The sequence below is a fragment of the Condylura cristata genome, unplaced genomic scaffold (assembly GCF_000260355.1).
Source record: "Condylura cristata isolate star-nosed mole 26May11 unplaced genomic scaffold, ConCri1.0 scaffold00016, whole genome shotgun sequence".
Taxonomy (NCBI): Eukaryota; Metazoa; Chordata; class Mammalia; order Eulipotyphla; family Talpidae; genus Condylura; species Condylura cristata.
Window position 1 is genome coordinate 34,833,885 of NW_004567117.1, and position 22,971 is coordinate 34,856,855.

The 22,971-nt window shown below is 37.4% G+C and overlaps 1 protein-coding gene across 1 annotated transcript; it reads left to right on the plus strand.

Moving 5' to 3' along the window:
- Positions 1-28: 28 nt before the first annotated feature.
- On the plus strand, positions 29-22,451 carry POLI (polymerase (DNA directed) iota). Its single transcript, XM_004683912.2, has 9 exons — positions 29-1,256; positions 3,723-3,887; positions 5,235-5,387; positions 7,967-8,203; positions 10,389-10,567; positions 11,164-11,255; positions 15,544-15,674; positions 19,518-19,723; positions 21,365-22,451. Exons 1-9 carry the CDS (start codon positions 1,106-1,108, stop codon positions 22,181-22,183), a joined length of 2,133 nt encoding a protein of 710 aa, XP_004683969.2. The 5' UTR covers positions 29-1,105; the 3' UTR covers positions 22,184-22,451.
- The last annotated feature ends 520 nt before the right edge of the window (positions 22,452-22,971 follow it).

Sequence of the window (22,971 nt, forward strand, 5' to 3'; positions counted from 1 at the left end):
GCCCGGCGCCGCCCGGTGTTTCCGGGCTCGGCCCGAAGCTGGGGTCGCTTCGCCAGTAGGAGGGAGGTGGACGCGTCAGCTAGTCGTTAGTGGCGGCCGCATTTGTGAATCCCCCCAACAGCGGGGCGGAGGCTGAAGAGGCGCGCGGTGGTTTGAGGTTGCAGCAGTGGAGAGCCGGGTCGCCCCCTTGGCGGGGTCTGGGGTCTGGCCTCCGCCCGGGGGGGGAAGGGATCGCCCCCCTCTGACCTCTGGACGAGGCTCTTCTGCTGGGGCCTCTCCCGTTTCACTCCAGCCGCTGGACACTTCTTTGTACCTCCCAACTCCAGGTTTTGGGAGCGGGGTTCCCTTTCATCACCCTCCCCCACCGCCGTTTTTAGACTTAGAGAAAATCTTTAGATTTGCAAAGGTTGCAGAGGTTCCTCTAAGGTTAGCATCTTGCCTCGCTGTGTTGCAATGCTGCACGCACTCTTTGTCAACACTAAGAAATTAACATTGGCTTAAAACTGAAGGAAGTTTATCCCGATTTTACCAGTTTGGACACTTTTTTTTTTTTTTTTTGCATTTAGTCGGCCTTGATTTTTACTGATGTTAAAGCTGTAATTTGTCCCGTAACCCTACCTTTGCTGCAACGACCCCTACCTCCCTCCTCCATGAATTACTTTTTTAAAAGCTAGGAAATAATAGCACAGTCTTTGAATGGAGCGAGGATGCCTAGTTACTGATATACAGCATTGAATGAAATAATCGTGCTGTCATGTAGGAAGTAGTCCCATGGGACCCATATATCCGTTTTCAGTTATATAGATAAATAGGTTAATTTAAGGACATGCCACTTAGACTAATTTTTAAGTTGGTTGCTATCAGCATTTAAACTTTGGGGGGGAGGCATCTTTGGATTTACTCTACATGTTACTATACATTTCTTTGAGATAGGATTACCTCTTGTAGCCATTGATTCCCCATCCCCCTATTCATTATTCTAAAACAAGAAAACACACTACTCAAGTGCTAAGTAAATGGAAGACCCTGGTAGATGGCTTTTTCTCATATCTTAAGGAACTGCCAATTTCTTTATCATAGGTGATAAAACAAACTGAATGAATGTATGCATTTCTTTGCCTGTTGTGCAGCAGTTCAAGGTCAAATGATATCAACAGGAACTTCTTCCTCCAGGATCATAGTACATGTGGATCTGGATTGCTTTTATGCACAAGTAGAAATGATCACAAATCCAGAACTAAAGGGCAAACCTTTAGGTAATTTTGGAAGTTGTTAGTATTTTCACTGTTCTATTAACTACTTAAGAAACATCCTTGAAGCAGTCCTTTAGGTGGTTTATGGGCAGAAATTTTGCACCACAGGTGTATAAAGTTTACATAAATCCTCATTTATTAAAAAATGAATTTGACACTAGTTCACCAACTGAATAAAGGACCAGAAAAACATGATAAAGCCTTTTCCCCAGTGTTCTACATTTTATAAGCCTCTTGTTCCAAAAACTTCTGTTACTACATTTTTTACTATACTGTTAAAATTACTTAAATATTTTAAACAGTTTTAATTTTTTATTGAGGTAACAATTACAACACTAACTCAGGCATTTTAATGGGTTCCCTTTACCCACCTTTTACAAAAAAAGATATTTATGCATACAAGAACTGAGGTGTAGGCCAGAGGGTGGGGGGGGGGTGAGATGTTCAGCAGAGATAGAGTGGGAGCAAAACAGGTCTATTGAAATGCACTGCAGAGGAGAGCAGCAGGTGAGACAAAGGTCAGCTGTGGCATGTGGGACAAATGCCTGGCCTGGGAAGGAGCTTGTGGCTGCTCATAGCTTCATAGTGCTTAACTTCACCCGTTGCTCCACCAGGGAGGCTGTATCCTCTTTTGAAATTAACTCTTGATTTGTGCAAATTCTGACAAAATAATTGGACTTTAAGCGACCCTAAATATCAAGCATAAAGAGCAAGCTTTCCATGAAAACACAAGTATATTTATATAAAAGGCCAAGGGAAATTTTACATTGTTTACTTATTTTAACATTATTCATAAAATGGAAAAATAATTTCCAATAATTCAAATAACTAAATTTCCAGAAATTTCTTTTATGCACATAGTAAGAGATTTATCTTTTAGTATAAACATGAAGTGCACCTGCTGCTACCCTCTGTGTCTACTTTGGTTTAATAAATCCTGGTTTAGGTCACCTAGTTGATTACTAAAGAACAAAAAAATGACTAATTTTTGCTATGCCAAGGTCAGTTTAGGATTGTTTCTAAAGAAAGTGTCAGGGTGTTAAGCTTAGGGGACCTAAATTTTCTCTTCTCTTTTAATTAGCATTATAACAATACTTTAGATATAGAAAAGTACTGTGTAATTAAGACACAACTGAATGATGGTCAGGGAGTGGAAAATATGAAGTTTCTTGGGGAAAGTGAAAGTAGTCTTTCATTTATACTTAACAGATACATGACTACTAGCTGGCCATATACAGTACTGAGTCCACATAATTTAATTCTGCACTAAACAACTATATTGTTGGCTAAGGAATTTACCGATCTTATTTTTTTAAAAAGTTCACTGATGAATCTTAAATTATGTTTTACCCAGAGATTCCATTTACGAGTATAATTTGATGCATTAAGGCAAAAGATATGAAATGTTTTATTGCCTTCTTTATAATATCAAAATTTTAGAAATGTATTTTACATTAGGGAGTGTCCATAACCTTTTTTTCTCCTACGTAATTGTGATTTAGATGAATGTTACTTTTATAGTGGAAATAAAGTAATCTACTTGTAGAAGGAGAAAAAATCATTTTAACAATGTTAAGCCATCTAGTATACTAGAATTTTTATAGTCTATAGAGTATCATAATATAATTGTGTTTGCTAGGGACAGAACTCGATGCCACCCTACTGTCAGATCTTTTCTACAGAGTACAATGAAGAACAGGTCAATAATTAGAATGTTTATTAGAGAGATATTTAAAAATTACTGTAGTTTGGAAATTATAACAGTGTTGGTTAACAGTTGCTTGGAAGGTGAATTTTTCTTACAGCAACAGTTGTTAATTGTACTTGATTTTCTTCACCTGCTTTATTTTTTTTTTTTTGGTAAATCATGACCTAAATGTATATATGGCAACTTAAATTAACTTGGTTTTGTAATGTCTGAAAGAAATCCTGAAGCATTTTGTTTGTATATCATCACTGAAGAACTTCATACATTATATTGATCTATGGTAACTTTTTTAAAACTCTAGAAATATGATACATAAATTTTTTTGTATATGAAATGATTGATCTATTTCTACCATATAATTTTTACTACTCAGCATATTTTTAGTTTTTTTTTTTTTGTCAGTGCTCTCACTGTCAATATTAAGTGTTCTAGTACTGCTTGACTGAATATTTTTAGTTTTAATAGTAAGTTTTTCTCTTCAAGTAGACAAAACAAAGATTAAAAATGGTGCTGGGAAAAATATATTGGGTCTCATAATTCTTAGGAAATAGCTTGAAAACATTTCTTTGTACTTAAGAGGATTTTAATAAATGGAGACTGTTCTTTTAAAATGAGATAGAGCTTTTTATGCTTCACAAAGAAGATTGTATTACAACTTAAATTATACTTTTATTATTACAAAATACATTAGTATGTTATATTTAAAGATATTCAGTCTGCCTCAATTTTCTCAATGCATTTATTTTATTTTATTTTGATAGGAGTTCAGCAGAAATATTTAGTCGTTACCTGCAACTATGAAGCTAGGAAACTTGGAGTTAAGAAACTTATGAGTGTCAGAGACGCAAAAGAAAAGTGTCCACAACTGGTATTAGTGAACGGAGAAGACTTGACTCGTTATAGAGAGATGTCATATAAGGTTACAGGTACAGATTATGGGAAATATACCTTTAACATTACTTTTTATATAGGATGTCTATTATTCCGTAAGTCTTTTCATAAAAGTGAAATATTTTAAGTTAGTTCCTTTTTTCCAATAACATTTTAAGGTTTACCTGATTTTTAAAAACTATATGTAAAAGGATGATTATATGTTATGAGTGATGTCACCAAATACGTAGTTGGAAGGAATCTGAATTGTCATGATAAGTGTTTATATGAATATGAGAAAAAATGTGAAATAAAATTTAAGAGAGAAAATGGGAAGTTACTATCATAACGGAAACTGATATTTTTAATTTTAAACTTAACTGCCATGATTATAGAAAGCTTTAGGAATGGGTTAAATACTTGGCCTTGTGACCTAGTCATAGAGCCAGTATCACCAATCAATATTCAGTGATCCTCCACCTTTGTCCATGATTCTGCATTGAACTTGTCTTTCTGCTTGATATTTAAAACCTTGTCCTTCCCTCCCCTCATACAGTATTGCTTTTTTAAGCTTTTATTTTCAGCTTGTTACTCTTACATACTTTGAGGGAAAGTTGTAGAAACTGATGAGGGAAATGCAAAACAATTTTTTATATGATTTTTTTTTTTACATGATCTAGTCTCTCCTTAGAAAAGGTTATTTGTTTTGCTAGGTTGCAAGTGATTTTTGGTGGTTATATTATTATCTAATAAAAAGTTAATAATTGTTTTCTGCCATCTAGCTGGTATTAGTAGATGACTTAGAGAAATTTTCAGTGATTTCAAAGCTATTATTAGTCCTACAAATGAGAATTGATAATCCTTCTAAAATTTTTCCCAATCTTAGTTCAGTTCCATTAGTAAACACTTGATTTAAGGACTAGGTATTTTGCTAGATGCTAGATAGTCAAATCTTCCGAGTCACAGCCCATCACTGCCCTTGATAAATAAGCTGGTGGGGAGGGGGGGAATGAATAATCAAAACTTTGCCTTGTGATATATTTTGAAAATTAAGTGACCTTTTTGATTGAGTACTAATTGGAACTTTCAAAGTTTGTTTTCCCTTTTTAAAACTCCTGTGGAAAGTACAGTCGGAATCTTTGTATCAGTGCTTGTTTTTAACTGCTCAGAGAATGTCATTTTGAACTTTCTCTGTTGGAAAATACTGTCTTTATACAAAGTATGACACAGAAAAATTATTTCAGAAAAATTATTTAACTGAGGACTTTATTACAGATACTGTGGATCTGGGATCTTATGCAAAACCCCGACACCATTTGTTTTATCTTTAAGCAAAAAAACCATGAAATCTGCTCTCATTATAACTTCAGTTACATTTGTGCTCCAATATTATTTCAACTTAGAGTTGTTGGAAGAATTCAGTCCAGTTGTTGAGAGACTCGGATTTGATGAAAATTTTGTGGATCTAACAGAAATGGTTGAGAAGAGACTACAGCAGTTTCCAAGCAGTGAACTTTCAGCCATTACTGTGTTGGGTCATGTGTACAATAATCAGTGTAAGTAAATTCTTATCTAACTTAGCAACTGAAAGTACATTTATTTCTTAATGTTCAAAGAATTGACTTTCTGAAAGCTTTGAGGCTTTTGTTGGCAGTATAGTCATTTTTAAGTAACCTGAAATTACTGTAAGTGTGGCTTTTTTGTGCTAAGTGTGCAGAAGATGAGATTTTGATGACAAGTAGCTCAGTGCTCCAGGCAATTTTCCATTCATCGTTCACGTGTCACCATTTTTTTTTAAAGATTTATTTACTTATGCATACAGAACTGGAGTACAGGCCAGAGGTATGGTGGGTGAGAGGATTCACTGGAGACAGAGTGCAGAGCAGAACAGGCAGATTGACAAAGTACACTGCTGAGGGGAGCAGTGGGCAGGTCAGGAGGGGTCTGCTGTGCCATGAGTGTCAGCTCCCTGGCTGGGGATGGAACTCAGTGCTGCAGTGGCTTCCAAGAGAGCTTCATAGTAGAGAGCTTTAACCCGTTGCACCACAAGGGAGGGCTCCCCATGTGTCACCATTTTTTAAAAAGATTTATTTATTTGTGCATACAGAACTAGGGTACAGGCCAGAGGTGCAGGGGCAGTGAGAGGCTTCACCAGAGACAGAGTGGGGAGCAGAACAGGCCGACTGATGAAGTCCACTGCTCAGGGGAGCAGCGGGTTGGTCAGGAGAGGTCTGCCACGCCATGTGGGTCACCTCTCGGGCAGGGATCGAGTTCATGCTGAAGTGGCTTTAGCTTCTTAGTTACAGCTGTGCTGTAACCCGCTGAGCCACCAGGGAGGTCCATGTATCACCATTTTTAAGGGTCGTCTTACTTTAGGTTATCCTTTAGTTATAGGAATTGGCGTGGTCATGTGCATTTTATAATATGTTTTGATTTTCTTAGAACTATCTCAAAGTGAAATTTTGAGATTGGTTACACTTGCCTCTGTTGCCCCTTTTTCTTGTTTCCTTTGATTCTCCTCAGGCACCAAGATCCATGTGTTACCCTCGTGGAAGTCCAGGCCTATGTGCCCTCTTCTGCAAGCTCCATTTAATCAGTTTTAATAACTTTGCCAACTCTTTTACAAGAAAGTAGAATGGTTCCTCCTTTTCACTAAGATATGAATGATCAATTGTGTTTTCAGGGCTATTTGCTTTTGAAAATAAGTTGCAGTAAGCTCCTGTAAATTTTTAATTAGACTCTTCTAACTTCTGACTCTGCTGGTGACTTGCATGGCACATCGCAGAGAAGACCAGCTAGTCTGATTGTCTGTAGGGTTTCTCTGACACTTGCTGTCCTTGGCCTCAGCTTCCCCATTTCCCCCTACGAGAGTTGGTGACCATCCTCCAGGGTAGTTGTGCACCTTCCTGATATTAAAGGAGAAAGAGGGTCGAATTATGTTTCTCTTCAAAAAAAGACATGAAGTTTCTCCTGTGTCTTTTGTCCCTTGCAGAGGCTAAAAGCAAAAGCTTCCATACATGTTTTCTATAATTTTTCAAGCAAACTCAAATTTAACTGGTTGGAAAATATTGCCGAGAGCTAGGTTTTATTGTCTAAAAAGAAAATATCCAATTCTTCATGAATTCTTCTCCTTCCCCACAAGATTTTATCAAATCCACTCCCCCCCACCCCTGCCCCAATCTACTGAAAAGCTGTCTGAATAGTACAGCGAACACTCACTGTGATCTCGGTAGTTCTCTGCATGTGCTCGGCTTTGCCCTTTGCAGGTTGGTTGGCTGATCAGGCCACTCGGAAGTGAGCATGATCTGCATCCCCAGCATCCTGGTGGATAAAGGCCGTTTTCCTGTGACCCCGATACCTTTTCACAGCAACAAAAATGTTTCTGTATAGTTTCCCTATATTTTTCATAAAAAATCTTTTCAATTATGCACAAATTTGTAATTATTTCCAGTGGCATATATGTTTAGGCTATAAAGTTTAGACTCAGATCTTTAAAGCTGTGATGTCAGCTCCTTATTAATATAATACTTTTATTCTCACAAACAGGTGAGCAGGAGTAAAAGTTTTACTAGTGTCTGTAGAAATTTTTTAGGAGAGATTAGTTTTCATAATCTGTTAATCATTAAGCACTCCCTGTATACATTCGTTATCAGGTCCTTGGAATTCACTGTGGCAGTTTATGGAATTGTGAATGAAAGGAGATTAGAGAAGTAGGTGGCAGGATGGTGATATTGGTGATGGTCGGTTAAAATTGTACTCTTTGAGGGGCCCTCCCTGGTGGCACAGCGGGTTACAGCACAGCACTAAGAAGCTGAAGCCACTTCGCATGAGTTCAATCCCCACCTGCCTGGAGGTGACCCACATGCGTGGCAGACCTCTCCTGACCTGCCCGCTGCTCCCGTCAGCAGTGTACCTTGACGATCTGCCTGTTCTGCTCCCCACTCTGTCTCTGGTGAATCCTCTCACCGCCCCTGCACCTGTGGCCTGTACCCCAGTTCTGTATGCACAAATAAATAAATCTTTAAAAAAAACCAAAACAACAACAACAAAAAACTGTACTCTTTAAAAATGCATTTGTAAAAAAGAAAATTAAATTTTTTGTGTGGTGACTCTTAACACCTGCCTGATTTTACAGCTGTAAATCTGCATGACATCTTGCACATCAGACTACTGGTTGGAGCTCAGATTGCAGCAGAGATGAGGGAAGCCATGCATAATCAACTGGGGCTCACTGGCTGCGCTGGAGTGGCTTCTAATAAACTACTGGCAAAACTAGTCTCTGGCATCTTTAAACCAAATCAGCAAACGGTCTTATTACCTGAAAGTTCTCAAGACCTTATTCATAGTTTGAATCACATCAAGGAAATGCCGGGTAAGACAAGTATATTAGAAAAGTATGCATTGATTTTATTATATTAATTTAACTTTTAAAACTATAGACACATGTCATTAATTCTGTGAGCCTATATACGAAAGCTTTTTTAGTTTCATCTAGTTTTGCATAGTTTGAATATGATCATGAAAGTTACAAGCTGGAAAGGTGGTCCTTTATTTCCCATCGTTGTTCATACTTACACTGCACACTACAGTAAAGAGAATTGGCCTTTTGGGATTGTATTTGAAATATCGCAATTATAAGCAGCATTCCAAAGCTGCTAGGCCAAGCTTTTATTTTAAAGATAAGGAAACCGATTTCCTTGAGGGCTTCAGTGACCTATTTGGGTCATTTATCTTTAAAGATCAAATGAGTTTTTATAGACCATCAATAATGGATCTTTTAACCTTCATTCCTACAGCCATGCTAGGGAATAACATGATTTAATAGAATTCTGTGGAAGTGACGTTAAGACAACTAAAATTTAACCTTCAGATGTCATAAACTTTTTTTTTAAGTTTATAATATTTTAATTTTTCTTTTTTTTTACATCATTTTGTGCATGTTTCCATCTCAATTGTGATGGGCTTCCCATCACCAAATCACCTTTGTACCATTACCAAAGTCCAGTGCATTTCCCTCCCCCACTGTTTTTGATCCCATTCCCCACTCCACCCCCATAAATTGTCCCTGGTATATAACTGCTCATTATTATTGTTACATTTTCTCATCTGGTCTGTTATACTCCTGCTATGAGTGAAGCCATTCGGTGGTATTTTTCCCTTTCTTTCTGGCTTATTTCACTAAGCATGACCTTTTCCACCTCCATCCATGTTGCTGCAAAGGATATGTGTTTCTTCTTTTTGATTGCTGGGTGATATTCCATTGTGTATATGTACCACATCTTTTTGATCCAATAAGATGTCATAAACTTTTAACCCATGTTTGTGTGATTCTAAAATGTGACTATTCTGAAGAATAATGACTGTGAAGTGGTAATAAATTAAGGACTGTATTTTTTTTTTTAAGATTTATTTTTACTTATGCATACAAGAACTGGGGTACAGACCAGGGGTTCAGGAGGTGAGAGGATTCACCAGAGACAGAGTGGAGAGTGGGGAGCAGAACAGGCAGATGTACAGAAATACACTTCTGAGGGGAACAGCGGGTGGGCTAGGAGAGGTCTTCCTTGCCATGTGGGACAACCCCCTGCCCCGCAATGGGGAATCGAATTCGTGCTGCAATGGTTATAGATGGCTTCAAATACTCCATCAGGGAGGGCCAGGACTGTATTCTAAGACATGTTACTTGGCCTTACTTTTTGAGTCATTAATTTTTTTTATTTTACAAGCTTCCTATTTTCTTTTTTGTTGTCAAGTTGATACCTCATTTTTAAATTAAATATGAAAATACCTGTCACTCCATTGGTAATTTAATAATTGCCCCTATACCTGCATTGCCTTTGTTTTACTTCTTTTATTGTACAAGGAAACCAGAATTAATTTTTTTAAAAAATTAGAGAATCAAAGGACATTAAATTACCTGAGTATTTCTTCTGTGATAAAGTATGACTGAATTGTAATGCAAGAACTTTGTGACAGGAGTTTTGCTAATAAGTTTCTGTTTGTTACTTTCTAGCTTTTGTTTGTATTAGGCATGGTAAACAATGGTACTTATGACTTACAGATAAATGTTTAATGTTGTGTATAGGAATCAGGTTACCTAATTAACACATGCTAATTTAATCTCTAGTGATAAAAAAAAAAAGATTTATTTATTTATGCATATAGAAATGGGATATAGGCCAGAGGTGCAGAGATTGTGAGAGGATTCACCAGAGACAGAATGGGGAGCAGAACAGGCTGACTGACAAAGTACACTGTTGAGAGGAGCAGTGGGTGTGTCAGGAGAGGTCTGCTGCGTCATGTGGGTCAGCTCTGGGGTGGTTGAAGTGGCTTTAGTTTCTCAGTGCTGTGCTTTAACACACTGCGTTGTGATGTTTTCAAAGTGTTTCATACAACACAGAAGCCTTGAACAGTATGACAACAACCTAATTTGCAGAAGAGTTGCAACTGAGCAGACTATTAATTGTGAAATTTAAGTATGTGGTTGTTATATTTCCATTAGCTTTATTATCAGAAGAAAAGTCTTTTAAATACTCTGTGCCTTTCTTTTTGTCTAGGTATTGGCTTTAAAACTACCAAACGTCTTGAAGCCCTGGGGATAAACACTGTACATGATCTTCAAACTTTTCCATCTAAAGTGTTAGAAAAGGAATTAGGAATTTCAGTTGCCCAGCGAATCCAGAAGCTCAGTTTCGGAGAGGATCATTCTCCTGTGATGCCCTCAAGACCACCTCAGGTGTGTGCTCATATTTACCTTAAATGAGTTCTAACGGTCAAAATTATTTTAGACAAAAGATTTTAGTTTCAGTACTTTCTCCTTACATATTCTAATAACTTCGGAAACTGAGAAAAGTATAACAGTCTCCTAGTTAGCACTGTTTTTTTTTTTCCCTATGTGAAGGACACTTCATATACATTATCTCATTCAGGTCTCACTACAAACCTTTGAGGTAGGAAGTACCTTACTCTCTTCCCTTCTCCCTATGTTCTCTTTTTTGAAGATAAGGATTCTGTACTTTACAAAGGTTATTTAACTTACCCAGAAATCATACTCAGATGTAAGTCCTAGGAGATTGTGTCTCACTTTAATCATGCAGTAAAGCTTGGAGTTGGTACTAGGGCTTTATAATTTTCTTGACATCCAGTGCACTTTCTAGTGGAATACAATAAGTTGAAGATTAAAAGAGTTAATGTAAAAGTGAACTAAGTGGCTCAATCTAAGCATATCAGGTAAGTTAGTAAAGAATGTGTTAAATTTATTTGATGTACACACTGAAAATTAGATACTCTCATTTGAGTTTGCAATAATTCTTATTTGTGTTTCTTTGGTAGTCCTTTAGTGAAGAGGATTCATTTAAAAAATGTTCATCAGAAGTCGAAGCTAAAAATAAGATTGAAGAACTACTTGCTAGTCTTTTGAACAGGTGATTTTTCTATTTTGCCATGTAATTCTGTATATTCATTAAATAAGAATACTTGACTTTGCCTTGGAATTTACCGATTAGCTGGAAACTAAACAGTGTTAAGACCATTTATCACTGAGTTTCTGCATTAGAAACTATTGTAAAGATAGTGACAAATTATAGTTCTATCATCTCTTACTGAGGTAACACTAGTTTACAACACTGTATGTGATTTAGGGCACTTACGAACACAGCTCAGAAGCTACATGTTACCGCACCGCAGTCACCTCTCAGCGCCTCTGCATCATCTGTGGCGCCCCCTTCCCCACCTTCACCTCACACTCCACTCTTTGCCTTTGGTGGTCTCAATTCTGCAGTCAGATTTCAAGATTGTGTTTGGTTAAGTTTCATCTGGTCCTTTGCTTTGTTTATATCCCATATATGAGTGAAATCATCCAATACTTGCCTTTCTCCTTTTCACTTGTTCTGCTAAGCACAATCCCCTCCAGTTCCATCCATATTATTGCAAATGGTCAGAATTCATGGTACTTTTTTCAGTAGCTAAGTGGTGCTCCATTGTATATATATACCATATGTTCTTAATCTACGCATCTGTCCTTAGGCCCTTATGTTGTTTCCCTAATGTGGCTATTTTAGATAATGCTGTATGGAACATAATGCATTAATCCCTTAAAAGTAGTACTTCTGTATTTTCCACATAGATACTGAGGAGTGCAGTTGTCTTTTTATTGACCTTTTGTTTGATGTCTTTGTATTCCATATGTAAGTAAAACCATCCAATATTTATCTTCTTCCTTCAGACTTATTTTGCTTAGCATAATGACTTCCAACTCTTTGTTGATGTTGCTGCAAATGGCATGAGTTTGGTTTTCTTGGACCACCAAGTAGTATCCCACTGATTCATTTGTCTGTTTTGGGGCATTTGGATTGTTATTTACATTTTGTCCATTTCTTAATTGTGCTCTTTGTCTTCTTATATCTTGCATATTAGCCCTTTGTTACATGTAGGATACGTTAATATTTCTGCTATTAAACAGTGTCTTCTTTGGAGTCAGATTCCCAGAGATGGTGCTGTGAAGCCCTTGTCATGGAGTCTTTTCCCTGTTTCCTTCTATGTATTCTATGGTTTCAGGCCTTACATTCAAGTCTTTAACCAATTTTTCATTTAATGTTTGTGTATAGTGTGAGATAGTAATTCCCTACTAGTAGTATTTCTAGATCTGTTAATTGTTGCCGTATGTCTTTTGATCCTCCTTTGTGGTTCTATTGATAAGTGTTGTCTTCCTGCTCTAATGATACTTTAACCATTATATATTGTCCATCCCTGTCTCTTGTTACCTTTACAGCTGGAAGTCTATTTAATCTGATGTAAGTACGACTGTCCATGCCTGTTTTTAGAGACCCATTGGCTTGCTGAAGTGTTTTCCAGCCATTTATTTGGACCTTTGTTTATCTTTGGAGCTCAGATAGGTCTTCTGAACAGGAGAAAGTTGGGTTTTATTTTCTGATCCAGCCAGCCACTCTGTGCCTTTTATTAAGGGTGATTTATTAATACATTAGGATTTGCAGCTGTCAGAGTTATAGGACTCTAATTTCACCCATCTCTTCTTTGGTCTTAAATTTAATAATATGTGCATACATGGATCTTAAGCTACAGATAGCCACCAGAAGGCTTTTTATGAATATCTCTCATATCCCTGTTTCCCCAGTGGCAATTTAAGATGTTGTCTTTAATCTACTAGTCGCTTGCTTTTTATTCAGGTTAAAAAGGTAAAGAGGCCCTCCCTGGTGGCGCAGCGGGTTAAAGCACAGTACTGAGAAGCTAAAGCCACTTCCACATGAGTTTGATTCCCACCTGCCCCGGAGGTGACCACATGGCGTGGCAGACCTCTCCTGACCCACCCACTGCTCCCCTCAGCAGTGTACTTCGTCGATCTGCCTGTTCTGTTCCCCACTCTGTCTCTGGTGAAGCCTCTCGCTGCCCCTGAGCCTCTGGCCTGTACCCACGTTCTGTATGCACAAATAAATAAATCTTTAAAAAAAAAAAATAGGTAAAGAGGGCCCTTCCTGGTGGTGCAGGGGTTGAAGCGCAGCACTAAGAAGCTAAGGCCACTTCAGCATGAGTTCGATTCCTGGCCCTGGAGGTGACCCAGATGGCACGGCAGACCTCCCCTGACCTGCCTACTGCTCCCCTCAGCAGTGTACTTCGTCAGTCGATCTGTTCTGCACCCCACTCCGTCTCTGATGAAGCCTCTCACCGCCCCGGCACCTCTGGCTTGTACCCCAGTTCTATGTACATAAATACATCTTTTTAAAAAAATTTTAAAAATTAAAAGGTAAAGAGTCACAGTTCTAAAACTTGCTATAGGGACAAATTTCTATACATGTTTGATGGTTAAAGATAGGAAATTAGTAAGGACTACAACAATGGAGAAAGCAGAGGAATGCTTATATTTCCTTTTCCTCAGACTCGGTGAAAGATAGTCAGATGAAGGAAGGCTGCGTGTGCACAGGGAGAGTGACAGTGGAGTGTGCAAGGTCACACATGAATAGTGTGGCATCAATGGGAGAGTATATTTAATTTTCTGATACTCTTTTGCCATCATCTATATATTCTAGTACTCTGTTGTAGAATAGTATCTTTTCATTTGCTTGATTTTTCAAAATGGTATATGAGGTGTTTAATAATTTAGCCAAGTGTGCTTCTATGATGATGCTAGGATGGCTAGTTGTGACAGAGAAAACAGTTTGGGAGGAATGTAAGTCCTCTGACCCTCATGCCCTGAGCAGAGCCACACAGCCCATGCCTGCTGCGTGCAACTGGGCGACTGTGATCCAGCTCCACTGACGTTGCTCGGGCTGGCCCTGTAAGTGCTGGGGGAACGGGGTCACTTGGTGCCCTTCAGCTTCTAAGGCTGCTGTGAAATGCTCACCATTGGTAACAGTTCTGCATGTAGACAAACCACAGGAAGTATAAGTGTGATACGTTCTTTTACTGGAAGGCCCAGAAGTGAGACTCGGTGCTCTACACTTTGAAGTAACATTAACCCTTATTTCTGCTTGACATTCCCTCTTTTATACAGAGCCTCTTATTTCAGTGACTGAAGTATAAAACCTAAGTTACTGGCAAAAAAATACTGAATGTATGTGTTTGCCTCATAGAGTACATCACTAGTAACCTGGTATGTAAGAGGTGCAAAATACACTTTTTAAGCCATCCTCTAGCACTAGTTTAAGATTCATAGACTATAGCTGTTTTCCAAATGTCCTAATTAGATATAAGTACCAAATTACACCCTTTGAATTGCATAATGACTTAATAAACCAAACTGAAAGCTGTTTAAATATGTTTATAGGAACCATTTAAGAAATTTCATTATCTTAGAGAAATAGCAAAAGGGAAATTTTTTGATAAAGCAGTAAGAGAAAAAAAATTATTCACTAGCCATAAGTTTCTAATTCAGAATTTTTGAGTATGTTTAAAAACACTTAAAAACCATATTTTACCATTGAGATATTTTTTGATGCATTGGCATACATGTAAAAATGAAAATGTTACTGTTTAATAACATTTATTTTCTCTAGCATATAGATTTCTCCTTTTCATGTGAATATTCTATATTGTCAAAGCTTTTGTTTCTAATACCAAAACCAAGAGCATTTGGATGGACTGCTATGTATGTTAAATGTACGTGGGCTTATTTTTCTAAATAAAACATATAGTGTAATGTGTATATATATAGCTTTTACGGTAGTAAAAGTTGACCTTTCAATTTATTGCTCTAATACTCTATCTAATGGTAATAGCACCTAGTCCCTCAGATTTATTTGGGGAGTGTTGTTTTACCAAAGTTATTTCATTAAGATGTTTTTACTTTTTGTAATCTTATAAAAATACCTTCTGTCACCTTTCATATATTTGCTTCCATCAGCGAGTAATTCAGCTTCTGAAGTTTACTGCTAATGTTTTTATATGCCTTTCGTTATATTTTGGACTTGGTTTATAAAATAGCTTGTTATAATTGTATCTTATTTTCGTTCTTTTTCTGATAACACTCAATTCTGCATAAGGCCTAAGAGCTTTGCAATTTAAAATTCCAAGAGTTTCATTATATAGACTTTGTGAAAGTAATTTGGGCTATTCCATTGTCTTTACTGGTCACTGTCTTGTTATCAACTGTATTTATAATTGTTATTAAATCTGGCATCTTTAATAGCTTTAAACTATTAAAAGAAATTTTAGGTAATACTTTTGCTAATACCTTCATTTCTCATTCTCTGTTTTCAGAGTGTGCCAAGATGGAAGGAAGCCACATACAATCAGATTAATAATCCGTCGATACTCATCTGAGAAACACTATAGCCGTGAGAGTCGCCAGTGCCCTATTCCATCCCATGTAATTCAGAAGTTAGGGACAGGTATGGTTAATTTTCAAACTCTTATGAAACCAAACTTTGATTTAGAAATACAATCCAAAGATGGAAGGTCTTCAGAAGGAGTTAGTGAACTGTTTTGGTTTTTTTTTTAATATTTATTTTTATTTATTTATACATACAGGAACAGGGTTTTAGGCCCAGAGGCACAGGAGGTGAAAGGATTCAACAGAGACAGAGTGGGGAGCAGAACATGCAGATCTACTGAAATATACTGCTGAGGGGAGCAGTGGGTGAGACAGGAGAGGTCTGTTGTGCCATGTGGGTCAGCTCCTTGGCTGGGGATCGAACTTGTGCTGCAGTGGCTACTGATAGTTTATAGTACTGCATTTTGACCCCTTGTGCCACTAGGGAGCCCCAAAATAGAATTGTTTAATGGAACTTTGAATATTTCATTCTTGACTGTTTTCTTTCCATAGTTTAAGTGCCATTCTTAAAGCACTTAAATTAAAAAATAAAAAAGCTTTCTGCTTTTGATTATTTATGAGGAGCCAGCTATTAGTTTCAGTCTCTTTCCTCTCAGAAGAGATTAACTACACAAAAATTTGAACTGGGAACAGTTCAAAGATTTGTTAAGCTATTATAGGGAAGTGACTGTAAAGAGAAATCTAAGACATATCCAGAGTAAGGGAAAGCACCCAAGGAAGGACATAGTTCAAAAGGGGAATCTTCCCATTTCCTAAGGTAAAAGTGCAGGTGCAGAACACCTGGCCAGAGCTACTGGGCATAGAGAAAAGCACCCTTTGATCTATGGATGAGTTGAGGCTCGTGGTGGACACAGAGCCGGAGCCTGGATGTTGGGAGCTGGGTTACTAGTGAGGGAGTACGTGAACCGTGTGGGCAGTGACCACGTTGGAGGACTTCTGGTAACAGCCCTGCAGCAGTCAGGCTAGCCGAGTTGGTGAGTGTGCTAATAGAATCTACAGCCTCCTGCTAGTGCAGAAGTGGAGCATACAATGCCCATAGGAAGGGGCAGAGGAAATAATATCCTTCTGGAATGTAGATCAGTCAAGGCTGTTGGGTGCAGGAAGAGTCAGGACACTGCTTATATAGCACGGCCTGAGATGTGCCTGTTTTGATTTGGTGGTGCCATGGTAACTCTGTCACTAGGCTTGAACTAGGGATGAGCGTGCCACCTGTCTGTGGTGTGACAGAGCACTGTTCAGTGTCCCCATACATATGTACTGGAAATAGATCATGTGGTGGAAAGAGGAAAAAGTAAATGATCATATATTGGAACCAGGAAGAAAAGCTCCCTCTTTCTTTTTCAATTGTCTGCCAGTTTTCCACAATAACAAAGCTTAATGTGTGTTCAGTATTAAAAAATATATATATTAAAGACTCAACTCACTGTTACAGTGCAGGTACTGAGGGGTACAGGTGGGGCAAGGGGGTTGATAACATTGTCAGAAGGCATATTGTATTCTTCATGTGATGAGTCATTTGTCTTTAGCAGTTTGACTGTAAGCTTTATAGGTGTGGAATCTCTGATTATTCTATGGGAATTTTTCTAATGAAATTTGAAGCTTTTTCTCATCCTTATGTTACAGGACAGGGAAAGGGTCTCCCAGAACCCCCAAACCTGCCTGCTCTAATTTGGTACTGACATCTACTACATCAAGACAAAACATATAAAACCTTTAATGGAAAAGAACATTAATACAATCAATGAATGTACAATATAAAAAAGACAAAAAGCATAGTTTTCAAATCAAGCATCCTTAATTACCCGTCCCTTGGTGGGTAAATGTCTATCTAGCCAAACAGGGTTGTCCCAAAGCAAAGCCAAAAGCCCACAAGTCTAAAGCACTTTCTGGTGGGGACCCATAGAACAGGGTCAGACATGGCCAGACAAGTGTGGGAGGAAAAGAGCAAAGTCAAGGTCAAGATAAACGCTGCATAGTCACCTCCCCATGAGCCTCTCCTCCACATCTGTTTCAGCCAGTCCAGGAGCAGATGCGAATGCAGCTTGTCTGCTCCAGGTCTCCTCTGGCCACGCCCTGCTTCCTTCCCCAGGTTCCTCTGCAGGTTCTTTTCCTCCTTGCTCACCTCCACCCTCTCTTGGGTGGGGCAGGGATCCTGGAATCTCCCCTTTTTCTGGGGAGCCCCCATCGTTAACACTTGCTTCCTTAAATGCTCTTTGCCTTTTTTTTTTGCCCCTTCTGGGAGTCTGATTGAACATGCTAGTATATTTGACAGTGTCCTTCAGTTGTACGCATTTCCACTCAATGTTCTTCAGTCTTTTTTCCAGATGGATAATTTCTTTTGAACTGCCTTCAAGTTCTTTGACTCATCTGTCATCTCAAAACTGCTGTTGTTCAGTATGCGATTTTATATATTTCGATACTGTTTTTTTTAATTCTAAAATTTTCCTTTTTGTGTGTTTTGATTCTATTTTTTTGAGATTGCCCCCCTTTTTAATAGTCATTGTCATAGTTTTAGTTCTTTAAAGTGGTTTTCTGTAATTCTTTGACTGTGTCTTTAATAGCATTCATTGAAGTCTTTGTAAATCCAATTCACAGTCAATTTCTATTGACTGCTTCCTGGCCCTTCTGGACCATATGGATCACATTCTCCTGTTGTTGTTTTTTAATGTCTTATAATATTTTCCTGAAAGCTGGACGTTTTGGAATGTATTGTAGTAATTTTTTCTTCCCTTTGTGCCTTTTTATCTTTTCCCTTTTTTTGCTAACTTTTCTGATCTTAAGTTGATCTGTCTCTTCTTCCTCCCCTCTCCCCCTACATGTGATATGTTGTCTCTAATGTCTTTAGTGGACTTTTTAATTTGAAGTTTCATTTTAATTTCCTAGGAGGTTTCTGTGTGCCTGTATAGTTGAGTGGTTAGCCAATGATTGGGTAAGTGTTTTGCTTAAATACTAGACTGGGGAGCGTCCACCAGCTAGGAGTGGATTTGTTGATGAGTTGAACACTTTCAAAATTGAGGCCATGTCCATAGTCTTCCTTTGCTTTTGTTTCCTGTTAGACATTCTTGCAACTACCCCGGGTATATTGCTCCATTTTAATCAGGAAGGTCTGGACACGCAGCTTCCCACTGGGGGTTAGGAAGAGCATTTATTTAGTCCCTTTAGGCTCTTTGTTTTCCAGATCTTTGTTTTAGTTTTTTGGTTGGTCCATTGAGCTTTCACTCACCTGTCACCACTGCATCCGCACTCTGAGAGTGGTGGGATTCCTTGTTTGTTTACTACCAAGTTTGTTCCCTGCTGAGTGTATGCTTTGCCCTCTGCCTCAAATCAAATCATCCTCTCTAGCAGAAAGTCTGCCGCCTTTCCCAGCCGGCCCAGAGCATTTAGAACTACTCTACCAACAGAGCTGCGTAAATGGAAATGCCAGCAATTCCAGCCAATACGGTTGCTGTTTCCCACTTTCCTACTTAAGTTCTAGCAGCTTTTCTTAAATCAGTGCTTTTTACTTTCTTTGACTCATTTCTAGATTCTCAAAATGGTTGTTTTTGATAATCATTCAGTTTTATGAGATGCTCTCATCTCTTTACTCTGTCATAACCAGAAATCCCATACCTCAAAATCTTTTGCAGCTTTAACTCTTGGCATTTAATGTCGATATTGCTATGTCCCAGTTTAGTATATAATGTCAAGATCTCCCAATATCTACTTAGCTTCTTAATTTCTTTTAATACTTATTATATGTGTGTGTGTGTATCTTTTACATCATTGATAATTTTTGTACAATAGGATCTTAATTTCTTAAGCTAACTAATGTCAATTAGAGTATGCTCTTAGTATTAATGATGATATCATATTAATTATGATATAGTGGTTTTTATGTTAGCTTCTTAAACATTTTGTTTAGGAAACTATGATGTGATGACCCCACTAGTTGATATACTTATGAAACTTTTCCGAAATATGGTGAATGTGAAGATGCCATTTCATCTTACCCTTTTAAGTGTGTGCTTCTGCAATCTAAAGACAATAAATATTGCTAAGAAAGGGACTATTGATTACTATTTGACACCATCGATGTCAACAACCTCACACTCTGGCAAGCGCAGTTTTGTAAGTATATTAACTGGATTTGGGTGGTTAAATGACAAATCTAAGTTTGTGTTGGGTGCTACTGTTTGACATACCAGTAGATTATACCTGTTATATTAGCTGCTTTCCTTAAGTACACTGTACTGTGATCTAAGATGGAAACAGGTTCCCTAATTTGGCAATATTGAGACATTTTGTATATGCCAGTATAGAGGAATATGATAATTAACTCAGAAATATGAAAATATTTCCAGATGTTTGAGATAAAATATTTGGGTCTGATAATTTTTTTTAAAGATTTATTATTTATGCATACAAGAACTGAGGTACAGGCCAGAGGTGCAGGGGCAGGCGGTGGGTAAGAAGATTCACCAGAGACAGAATTGGGAGGAGAACAGGTGAATCTAGTGAACTATACTGCTGAGGGGAAGAGTGGGTGAGACAAGGGAGGTCTGCTACGCCATGTGGATCAGCTCCCTGGCCAGGGATTGAACTCTGGCTGCAGTGGCTGTAGACAGCTTCATAGTACTGCGCTTTAACCGCTGGCGCCACCAGATTGAGGGGTCCAGAATCTGTTAATTTAAACATAAGTTACTAGCACTTTCCCCACCAGTGTCTTTGTTAATATATTGAAATCTTCTTTATTTTAGCAATATTTAAAACTTTTATATTAATATGACTACTTTTATTTATAGAAATGAAAAGTGTGATATGTAGAGAAATAAGTCAGTTACATTTTTAAATGGCAAAAACTAAGCCCCTATATCTGACCATTTGGCAAACTTCTATTTACTAAATTTGTATGCTTTCAGTTATGTTTGATTTACATTTATGTTTAGAAGGAGAAGAATGGCATGGGACTAACAATTTAGTATCTTCTAATTATCTTTTTCTCTGACTCATTTTATTAACTGAAATTAAAAGGTGTTTATGTTTTAATTGATGTGTAGAATGAGAATGAAATATCTTAAGTAAAAGTTCTTTGTACTTGTTTGTCACATGATGGGAGCTCAGCATACAATGGCCCTAATACCTTTCTTTTTTCAAGTTACTGTTGTGTTATTGTTTCCTGAGTTATATTTGACTATGTCTATAGTTAGGGGGAAATTTAAATAGTGAAAAACTAATAAGACAAAACATGCAAATTAGAATCAAAGATTTAATACCTTTATTTTAAGATGAATGTTACCTCTTAAAGCTATGTTGGACTTTTACATGAAAGTGTTCTCTTTTTTCGGTTAAATGTTTTGTTTTAGAATAGTAATTTTTAGTAAACCACCTATAGATACTCTGTATGTGTCTGTATTTTTAGAAAACCTTGGGTAAACCACTGACTTTTAAAGAGGCCACTATTCTTTTATTCACAGAATTGTTTATTTGAATACATGAATCTTAAGATCCTTTTAAAGTCTTCCAATTCATAGCTACCTTCTGGCTCAGAGCTATCTAAGAAAGCCTTTTCTTGAAGCAGGGAGTAGAGATCCATACAACAGTGAGACTAATTACAATGGATCTTTGATTATTTGGAACTGACCAGAAGTATTGAAGTTACTGAGTAGAATAAAAATATGTTGGTCAAATAATAGCTACAGTTCTACTTCAGCAGCACAAATCTTTAAATGGTCATTAGATATCTAAGTTATTCTTATTTTTGTGTTCCAGAAAATGAAAGACACTCACATAGAAGATTTTTCCAAAGACAAAGAAACAAATTGGGATTTTCCACCAACTAGAAGAATTGAAAACATAAGTACAGGAGAATCTCCACTTGATAGTACAAATTTTTCTAAAGAAAGAGATCTTAATGAAATCCCAATCTGCCCACTTCCTGAGGATATTGACCAAGAAGTCTTTAAGCAACTTCCAATAGATATTCAAGAAGAAATTCTTTCTGGAAAATCTAGAGAACAAGTTCAAGGGAAAGGAAGTTTAAATTGCCCATTACATGCCTCTAGAGGAGTACTATCTTTCTTTTCTACAAATCAAAAGCAAGATAGTCTGGTAAATCCTAGAGATCATTTATCGAGTAGCAAACAGATGACCTCTGTATCTCCCTGTGAACCAGGGACATCAGGTTTAAATAGCAATAGTTCTTACCTACCAAACCAAAAGGATTATTCGCATTACTTAGACAGTAGATTAAAAGATGAAGGAATGAGTCAAGGACCTAAAGAATCTCAAGGATTCCACTTTTTAAATACAAGCCCTCCAGTCTCTATTTTCCCTTCTTTTCCAAATTCGCAGAGTGAACAACTTTTCTCCAAAAACCACAATGCAGATAACCATAAGCAACCAGTAGGAAAAGTACCTCATTGTGAAGGACTTACAAAAAGTAGAGAACAAGATTCTACTGATGAAAAAATTACTTTTCCTTCTGATGTTGATCCTGGAATTTTTTATGAACTCCCAGAAGAGGTACAAAAAGAACTGTTGGCAGACTGGAAGAGAACAGGATCAGATTTCCACATTGTACATAAATAAGCATGTTCGGGAAAAAGGTCTATAAAAAGCAAGGGAAAGATGACTATTGTTCTCAGATTAACAGTTTATTAAGCTCTTTTAAACACTGTTATTCAATAATGTAGAAATACAACATAAAATGTTACAGATAAAGCAAGAATAGTTACAGGAAGTAAATTCTGACAGGAAGCATAAAAATACACATTACAAAAAAATAATGTAAAATATTATTCACTTATTTCTATAACTATTTTATAATGCTTTTCAATAAAAAGAATTATCATGGTCAGCATTAGTACATTTTCCTATAAGTTTTATGTATGGGGGGAGTGGGAGTGATACCTACTTTAATAGTCAAGTCTCTGCTATGCTGTAGCAAAGAATGATTTTTTTTTCTGTGAATAAGGAATTATTCGAGAAATTCATCCTTCTAGGAAACAGCCAGATAAGAAATTCTGCCAATTAATTTATTAAACATGTACATATCTTTGACTTACGTGACAACCCGATACTACATTTCATTTAGTAAGTAGACTATTTAAAAACCAAAGCAGCATTTATTTAATGAATGCTTCTTATTGCACCTAGAACCTACTACATGCTAGGCTCAGAGGGCATTCAATAAATAATGAATGAGTGAATGCTGTGGCAGGGGCTGGGTAAGAGTTCCTTGCATGCAGGTGGATTAAGGGAAGGATGGCTATCAAAAATGCAAGGTAAAGAGTGTATATGAAGCTGGATAAGTCCTTTTCATCTTAGTCTGGAATTAAGCAATGGACTAGCTATTTACTATCTTCTCTCCATTTTGG

Coding starts and splice junctions, on each gene's coding strand:
- POLI (XM_004683912.2), top strand. CDS start 1,106: ATGCATTTCTTTGCCTGTTGTGCAGCAGTTCAAGGTCAAATGATATCA. Junction 11,256..15,543: donor CTTGCTAGTCTTTTGAACAG/GTGATTTTTCTA, acceptor CTCTGTTTTCAG/AGTGTGCCAAGATGGAAGGA. Junction 19,724..21,364: donor ACTCTGGCAAGCGCAGTTTT/GTAAGTATATTA, acceptor TTTGTGTTCCAG/AAAATGAAAGACACTCACAT.